The 9,162-nt window shown below is 46.9% G+C and overlaps 1 protein-coding gene across 1 annotated transcript; it reads left to right on the top strand.

Annotated features, from left to right (window-relative positions):
- Positions 1–563: 563 nt before the first annotated feature.
- On the top strand, positions 564–8,526 carry LOC147332377 (uncharacterized). The gene is made up of 2 exons (XM_086290796.1): positions 564–4,323; positions 4,390–8,526. Exons 1-2 carry the CDS (start codon positions 2,118–2,120, stop codon positions 8,469–8,471), a joined length of 6,288 nt encoding a protein of 2,095 aa, XP_086146922.1. The 5' UTR covers positions 564–2,117; the 3' UTR covers positions 8,472–8,526.
- Positions 8,527–9,162: the final 636 nt, after the last annotated feature.

The raw sequence follows: 9,162 nt of genomic DNA, 5'->3' as shown, positions 1-9,162 counted from the left end.
TAATAGTTACTATATACAGTAACTGACTTCTATTCATTTTACATCAAATTAAAACTTTGGGTGTCAGATAATTATTTATTAAAAGCTAGACATTTTAAATGAGAATAAGAAAGAAAAGTATGTCTTTGTGCCCCCTTTTCCCTGTTAATGCCCTATCGGCCCCCCTGGCTAAACTTTGCTAGATCCGCCCCTGCACAGTTACCAGCGTCAGCTACGTAGAAAAAGATCCTCGAGTAGAAAGTAATATTAAATAAATTCTAACAACAGCTGATCAAGCTTAAACGTGCTGCTGTTGTTCAGCCGCTGGTTTCCTCTTTCTGGTGCAAAGTGGGCCAAAAGCAAACTAGAGACACGGACTCGCGACAGAAAAGCCGATCAGCTGATCATTAAGCAGTTTCATGATTGAAGTAGCAGCAGGAGAGGCAGTCGCTTGTTAAGCTTAACGCAGGAATGCTTTACAAACATTCAGAGATGGACTTACACACTTGCTTTACTTCTCTCGGGATAACTTTGTCGGAGATGAAATGCCGGGTTGTGAAGAAAATATAATCTGAGCAAACATTATTCAGCTTTAAATATTGTTCAGCTTTAAAGTTACTGTGCAACTGTGTAATAAAAATGTGCTCACGACTTTGGCCTTGAGAGCGATAAGAAGCGATCGCCTCATCCTGCAGGTGCAAGATATCTGCAAGCGAAGAGACTAGAACACCCAAGGCCGATTTCCTTTTATGGAGTTGTTTTTCTGCTAATGCAGCACTTTCCTCACAACCCCCTCCTGTAAGTTTTAGAGAATATATACCCATCCTCACAGCAAATATTAGGAATCTCTTGATGTGAGCTGTGTTGAGAGGTTGTCTCTGTCTCAATAAAAGTTCACTGATTCCCCATCTGCAGCAGGTGTCCGGTTGTCTTCATTCTCCGCCAGCCTGGTTAAGTCAATTCCTCCTTAACATCTAAAAGAACCTATTTAATGAAGGAAGACGGGTTCACTTTGTGTTTAATATTATTCTATTGCTGTTGTTGTTTTTTTTATATCCTTCAATTGGCGTCACGGAACAGGATCCGCTCCAGGTCAACTGGAACGGATGGGAGGACATCGGCTGTGGTCTGAGTGAACGGAGTTTGGACAAAAGCTGTGTGCACACAAAAACAAGGTAAGCAGACCTTTTATTTCTGCTATATTGAACATTATAAAAATACTTAGTGTCCAAACTCCTAGTAATTCATAACCAAAATTGTCTGGCTTACTTAAGGCTTGTTGAGAATCAGACAAGTGAATAAGAGATAAGTGAATAAGAAATAAGTGAATAAGTGAATAAAGATAAGAGTGAACTGAGGTCTGACCACGGTTGCAGCCGACGGGTTGCTCTCCGGTGTCGGATAAATACCTCAGTGCAGGTCTGGGACCTTGAAAGGGTTTATTAGTAACGCCTTTCTAAACAAATTAAAAGGTTAAAGGCCTTGAGAATATTTTTTAGTAATATTCTCTAAACTACAGAAGGGTTAGGAAGGCCCAGAGGACTTTATTAGAAAAGATCCTCTAAAACTTAAAAAGGAGAAGTACTGGTTGGAGTCCAAAGGAGGGGTCCCTTTGATCAATAGGAGAAAACGGATCTCTTCTTAAAACCCCGATGATTTTAGTGTTTTAAATGTTTTGATGTTCTGTTTGATATTGGACACACATAAATACACGCTGAATGCTTGCTGTGGAACACTGGGCAGGACAGTTTGGTTCTCCGTTGTTCACAGATTACACAATTAAAGGAATTAGGTTCCTCTTTTGGTTAAAATAATACACCACACATAGAATTTTTTTTTTTTACACATTTATTACATACATAAGGAGGGTAATGAGTGACTGCAGGTAATGTATGAAGTGTGAATGAGACGTGTGAACAAGGTGACAACCAACTAGCACCCCTATCAGGAAGCTCTAGGCAAGGTTACCCGCCAGACTCCGGTTTGGTAGAAGCTTGGTAACACCTGAAGGGATATTTCAGTGCTGACTCACCTTTAAAGCAGCGCCCCAGCTGTTAGTGCCTAACAGAGGCAGAAACCCAGCTGGCCCAAATTCTCCTTTAAAATCAATAAAAGAACACTCCTCCATTGACAGTAAAATGGATGGAGAATTAGATCGAGAAACTAATGATGATGGTTGGGGTCCCGGTGTTATTCTTAGCACATTGGGAGAACAATTAACATGTGTTGAGACAGTCATCAACTCCACACACCAGCCTAAAGAAGCAAAAAAGCAGAAAGAGTCATTGAGGAAAACAGCTGAAAGGTTAATGAAAGAAAAGGGAAAGGACGAGGGGAGTAGTGGTAACTGGGGAATAATTTGGCAGAATAAGGCTATGCAGGCAAAAGAGAAAGAGGAAGAAGCCAACTCAGCAGCAGCAGGTGCAGGTGTGATGAGCGGGGTGAGACACAGAAAGGAAGCAGATAAGCACGCAGGCCGCAAAGCTAAATTTAATCACTGGGTGTGTTTATGGGAAACTGCAAAACCACACATGAAGAAAAATAGGTCTCAGCCACCTCCCTATTCTGCCTCAACTCCTCCCTCAGCAGGCATATATCCGGTACTTAATATCTCTGGTGGAATAATGACTATTGGAGAAGAACCGCCCGTAGCTCCAACTCCCATAGATACCAAGCATTTTTGCCCAGGAAGCTCCTCTCTGTCGGCGACATCCTCAGCTAGTAGTAGAGCCCCCTCTTCTATGTCCCATTGTTTTGGAACCGGATCTGAGGGCCTAACTGACCCATTTGCGAGCGCACCATTTGCGGTTCGAATGAACAGACAGGAACCCACTGAACAACAATTAACTGATCTAGAAGCAGCATTACGCAGCTGCTTAAACGAACATAGGTCAGTGGTCCAGGTGAATAATCGTGTTGCGTCAGCCCCTCTTTCCCGGTCCAACCCCTTTGCCAGCACTCCTGTCGCTGTTAAAGGAGATCTGACCGCTACTGCAAAAACTGAGCCTGGCACTTCACCAAATGTCACAGTTACCATGTCTTTGGTGGGCCGTCAGGATCCGGAAACACAGATGAGTTTAGCCCACGCTTTTGCTGACACTGCTACCCCACCAGGCGGGGAAGAAACTGAGGATACTGATGATGAACTCAGTGACCTTAACAATACACCCCCCTCTACCCCTCACAGTTTAGGATATCAGACTAGATCTAAGGGCCCTGTGCCTCAGCCTCCAGGCATGTTTCCCCTGGTCCAGACTAAAGCGCAACGTAGACCAGTGTATCAACCTTATTCATTCGGAGATGTCCAGGCCCTAGTGGACAAACTCCCTGACATAATGGAGGGAGGGAATGCCTGGTTGGCTGGTTTGGATAAATACACAGCTGGACAGGACCTCGCACTGGGAGATTTTAGAGCTATTATAACTAGGTGCACATCCCGATCTCAGGCAGCGGACCTGGAACAAAATGCGGGTACTACCACGCATGAGAACGAGGTGCCACTAATGCAGGCCTTGAGGTTTATTGGACCGGCCCTGCGCAAACAATTCCCACCCAAAAATCAAGGCACCTTACAGAAATTTAAATGGGAGGGAAAGCAAAATCCCACCCATTATCTAAATCAGGCTGTTGAAGACTGGGTGAACCATACAGGTCATCACCCCAGTAGGACTTGTTCACAGAGCATGTGGTTTAGAAGGGCGGTGCTGAGGGGCATTCCGGAGTCAGTAAGCCAGAAAATGGAGGATAATCCTGATTTGCAGGACTGTGACTTTGCAATCTGGAAGAAACATTTGATTTTTAATCTTAACAAAGTGCAGATTAAGTCTGATGATAAAGCGGAGAGCGTCGAAGATTTACAGTTGCAACTGTTGAAGGTTCAGCTGCAGAAAGCTAAAAACGACCTGGGTGGAAAAGGTGACAAGCCTAAAAAGCAGCTTGTGGCCGCTGCGGCTCCCCCTCCTGGTCCAGTTGCCCCTGATTTGTATCCGAACCCATGGCCAACTGATCCACAGCCCCCCCAGTATGGTGCTTATCACTCCCCGGCCCCTTATGGGCAGAGAGGTTCCCCATTTGGAGGAAACAGAGGTGGTTTCAGGGGAAGGGGTCAGATGGGAGGTGGTAGGGGAGGCCAGATGTATGTTTGTTTCCGGTGTGGACAACCTGGACACTGGGCTAAAGCGTGCCCTTTGAACCCGGCTGCTGGAAGAGGCAGGGGAGCCCGTGGTGGGCCCTATCAGCATCCTGGCCACAGAGGTGGACCTCGTGGTGCTTTAGTTGAAGTGCCCCCGGCCCCACAGATGCCTGTGATGGGGTGGGAGTACTACGAGGGTGGTCCCCAGCTATAGGACACCCCACAGACTGCCCAGGACGGTGAAGGGACGGCGGACCCTATGCTGTCCATAACTGTAGACAGAAGAAGAAGCAGCTTTTTAGTGGACACTGGAGCTACGTACTCCACCATTAAGGATGTTGCTCGTGAAAGACTTACTGACACAGTGATTACAGTGGTGGGCATATCTGGGGAACCTAAAACTCTGCCTTACACCGTGCCCCTCCCCACAACGGTTGGAGATCAGACTTTGTTACACAGCTATGTTTGTTCAAAACAGGCGCCTGTGAATTTACTGGGAAGAGACTTGTTGATTAAATTAGGAGCCACAATACTCTGCTCTTCACAAGGCCTAACTGTGACTCTCCCTACTGGGGTTGTGCTTCCCTGTTCTAATGGGCCAGAGGGAGGTGGTCAGTTTCTGCTGCAACCCTCCTCCTGTTTGGCGGACTCTGCTGACATCTACTGGGCATTATTGGAAGTTGAAACACCTGCTGAACCAGGAGTTTGGACTGCTTTTCAGCAATGGCGGCCGTGGCTCTCACTCCTACATCCTTATGTCCCTCCCCCTGACCCACCTCATGTTACACTGTTTTATGACAGGCATGACACCACCTGGTACCAGCACATGTTCCAAGAGCAGTGTGAGGGGCGGGCTTGGTCTCTGAACATGTCGTGCATTTTTGCGGCACCGGAGGGAGTGGCAGCAGCGGTTACTTTAACAACAGATCAATTACAGTGGTACATGATGTCTGATGAGGCAGCTCCCCATGTGTCACTGGCCTTACATCCTGGACACCAGGCTAAGGAGCTGGGTGGAATGGTTAAACGTTCCCTTGCGGCCACTGACTGGACACCTACAAAACTCCCACAGGTTTTGTTTTCTCCATCTACCAAGACATACCAAATTTTAAATGATTGCTTTAATTCCTCAACACTGCAACATGGAGTGGTCAGCGGGTCACATGGCAGAGAACACACAGACCACTGTGATGCTGCGCCTTTACTCGACTCTCTTCCAGATTGTTTGTGGTCCCTTGGACCCACAGATGTAGGTTTAGTTGATGTGGAGCCAGTCTCTTTTCAACTGTCATCTGCTACCCCTTTGTGGCAGCCTCAGTACCCACACAGACCGGAGGCTGAGGCTGGGATTGCAGAAACAATTTCTGGTTTGGTCACTGCCGGTGTCTTGGAGCCCTCCTGCTCTAAGTGGAACACGCCCATCCTACCCGTTGAGAAAAAAGGCACGGGGAAGTTCAGAATGGCACATGATTTGAGAAGGATTAATGCCTTACTTGGCACTCCTACTTTGCCTGTGCCTAATCCTTATGTTGCCTTGACCAACCTCCCACCATCTCATGCCTGGTTCACCTGCATTGACTTGGCTAATGCCTTTTTCTGCCTCCCACTTCGTGAATCACTGCGTGACATTTTCTCATTTACATTTAGAGGCCGACAATGGCGTTACACTCGCTTACCACAGGGATTTGCCCTCTCCCCAGGACTGTTTAATCAGTGTTTGAAAGAACTTTTACAAACCAGCCCATTACCATCTGACTGTATGTTAATACAATATGTGGATGACCTTTTGCTGTCTGCCCCCACGGCTGACATCTGTTTGGAGGCTACCAGAGTGGTACTTCACCACCTGGCCACCACAGGTTTTAAAGTGAGCAAAACCAAACTACAGATTGCAAGAAAACAGGTTTCTTTTCTAGGCCGCATGGTCTCACAGTCCGGTATTTCCTTGTCCCCAGAACACAGGAACTCCATTTTGCACCATCCAAAACCTCTAACTGTAAAAGACATGTTGTCATTTTTGGGCCTGACTGGTTACAGCAGGACCTATGTCCCAGACTATGTTGGCCTTACTTCCCCTTTGCGCGCTTTGGTAAATGAACAAGGCATGAGAAACCTCTCTGCTCCCCTCTCATGGACTACAGAAACAGAACAGGCGTTTATAAAGTTAAAACAACAGCTTTCTGTCGCCTCTGACCTTGCTGTGCCAGATTATGCTTTGCCTTTTCATCTTGATGTTTCTGGAACTGGAACCCATATCAATGGTATCCTGTTCCAGAAAAAAGGGGGAGAGAGAAAAGTGTTGACATATGTAAGCGTAATGCTTGACAACACTGAAAAACGCCACCCACCGTGCACACAACACGTTTCTGGACTTGCAAAAATCATTCAGAAAACAGCACACATAGTGATGAACCACCCACTAAAAATTTTGACATCACACAGTGTGGTGGCCTACGTCTCTTCACAGGCCTTCACACTCACTTCACTCAGGCAGAGACGCCTCAGTACCATTTTGGAAGCACCACACATCACCTACTCACATGAAGGCATAAACATGGCTGATCACATGGGATCAGGGGAACCACATATGTGTGAAGAGGTTGTGCAGGTACAGGAGAAAATCAGGCCAGATTTGCAGGCAGAACCTCTAATGGATGCAGAAAAAGATTGGTTCACAGATGGATGTTGTTTCAGAACTGAAAGTGGAATGTTGAAGGCTGCATGGGCAATAGTGGAACAGACAGACATGAGATGGAAAACAGTGAAGGCAGAGCAGTTGACAGGACAACAGTCTGCACAGAGAGCTGAACTGAGAGCGGTGATTGAAGCCTTAAGGATGGGAAAGGGACAGAAAGTGAATATATACAGTGATTCAGCTTATGCTGTGGGAGCAGTGCATGTGGAGCTCAAGCAGTGGCTAAGAGCTGGTTTTTTGACAGCCAGCGGAAAGCCTATTAAACATGAGATAGAAATGAGGGAATTAGCGGAAGCACTGTTGTTACCTGTTAAGGTGGCAGTGGTAAAATGCAAAGGTCACAGTGCCGGATTGGATTTAGTGGCATTAGGTAACAAACAGGCCGACTTAGTAGCTAAGCAGACAGCTGGTTACTTACCCTCCCTGATTATGGTAATGGACCCAGAAGACACACCCCCTCCAGAAAGACCACCCATACAACTAGGCCTAGCCACAATCAGAGAGTTACAGGACAAAGCCAGCCCCCAGGAAAAATCATTATGGGTAACAAGAGGGGCCACAAACACAGATGTTTGGCGTGGCCCAGATGGAAGGCCCATTCTACCGCCAGGGGTCAGACAGACAGCAATGGAAGAGGCACATGGAGTGGGGCATGTGGGACCTGCACAAATGATGAGGAACTTAGCCGCCTGGTGGCACCCTTATCTAAAAGACATGACAAAATACATGGTTAAAACCTGTAAGGAGTGCAACCAATTTGGAATCAAGCCCGCCTTCAAGCCAATAGCAGGGTACTTCCCCATCCCACTTTGCCCAGGGAAAGAAATAATCATTGATTACACAGACATGGTGGACAGAGTGGGTAGTTACAGGTACCTGCTGGTGGCTGTGGATGCATTTTCAGGTTGGCCAGAAGCCTGGCCGACAGCAAGTGAAAACAGTAGAACTGTGGTGAAGTGTCTGATTAATCATTATATACCACAGCATGGGTTTCCCGAGGTCATAAGGTCGGACAATGGTTCACATTTCAGGAACCACGATCTGCAGAGGGTTGAAGCCGCATTAGGTTTGAAACACAAGTTTGGCTCAGTTTACCACCCCCAATCCCAGGGGAAAGTGGAAAGGATGAATCAAACTCTAAAAACTAAATTGGCTAAAATCTGTGCACAGACCAAATTAGATTGGGTTAAGGCATTGCCTCTTGCATTAATGTCCATAAGATGCTCAGTAAATCAAACCTCTGGTTACACTCCATTTGAGTTGGAGCATGGCAGGCCTTTTCCTGGCCCCTCCTCTCGCCTGTTAATGTCGGATGAAGCTGATTCAGACCTCGATCCGAGGACATATTATAACATGCTCCGCAGTTTTGTTGCCCAGTATTCCTCACAGGTCGCTGAAAGAAACCAGCAAGAGCTGAAAGAGGCGGCTACACCTGGAATGGACTACGTCCTCCTGAAAGTCACAAAGAGAAAGTGGGCTGAGCCTCGCTGGACAGGCCCTTACCGCATAACAGAGCGGACCTCCCACGCTGTCAGGCTCGAAGGGAAAGGTGACACCTGGTTTCATTACACACAGTGCGCTGCTGCCACCGAACCAGGAAGAACCTTGAGAGAGGTGCAGAAGGACCTGTCAGAAGGAGCTGCAACAGCATCACCAACCACTTGAGGGAGCCAAAGCTCAACCTACAAGCCGGCTGGTTACAAAAGGGGGTGTTCTTCATACTGAAATAAACACTTTTATTTTTCTATTTTTAACATCTTTTATGACTTTGCTTTTATATTGGCTTGAGTTTTTAAGATTTACATTTTACATTGCAATAGTTTTAACCGCTGAAAGCTCATTTAAAGTTGTGTCACTGATACTTTTTGTTGCTCTTTAACTCCTAGAACACGCCCTTGGCGAGGTGGGGGGAACTGGACCACCTTTCTGTGCCCCATCATCCTCTATTAGACGACATCCAAGCTAAGTAAACATGTCTTGGCCCTTTCCCCCTGAAATGACAGGCAGGCAAAGATGTTGCGTCTTTGTTTGCTTCCTGGCCCTGGGTCTCATTCCCATTGGCATAATCCTGATCTGTGAAGGGCCCCCGACACTTCTGACACCCTCAAGTTCAAAAGCTTCGCCCCCTTCTGACAGTCCCAATCTGACAAATGTAGCCCCTAGGGTCTTGCCCACCACTTCCTCTCCAGTTTTGCCCACGCCCGATCCATTTAGAAAGAAACGACACACGGTTACCTCCTGCACCCCAAGTACGACTAGAATGATTACTCTCTGTGTCCCCAACAATAAAAGTTGGGTAGTCGAAATAGATTTCGCTAGCTTCCCAGTCACTCCCGTCACCAAAGACCAAGGGGGG

Source organism: Aulonocara sp. 'chitande type north' Nkhata Bay, linkage group LG4, assembly GCF_057382095.1.
Source record: "Aulonocara sp. 'chitande type north' Nkhata Bay isolate Kocher_YH1m ecotype deep benthic linkage group LG4, A_spYH_male_GT1.1, whole genome shotgun sequence".
NCBI lineage: Eukaryota > Metazoa > Chordata > Actinopteri > Cichliformes > Cichlidae > Aulonocara > Aulonocara sp. 'chitande type north' Nkhata Bay.
The sequence above is the reverse complement of the archived record's forward strand: the minus strand, read 5'-3'. Positions and strand labels throughout refer to the sequence as shown.

Excerpts from the sequence above, each read along its gene's own strand:
- LOC147332377 (XM_086290796.1), top strand. The coding sequence starts at position 2,118 with ATGGATGGAGAATTAGATCGAGAAACTAATGATGATGGTTGGGGTCCC. Across the intron at positions 4,324-4,389 it reads CGAGGGTGGTCCCCAGCTAT|ACAGAAGAAGAAGCAGCTTT; the intron begins AGGACACCCCAC and ends CCATAACTGTAG.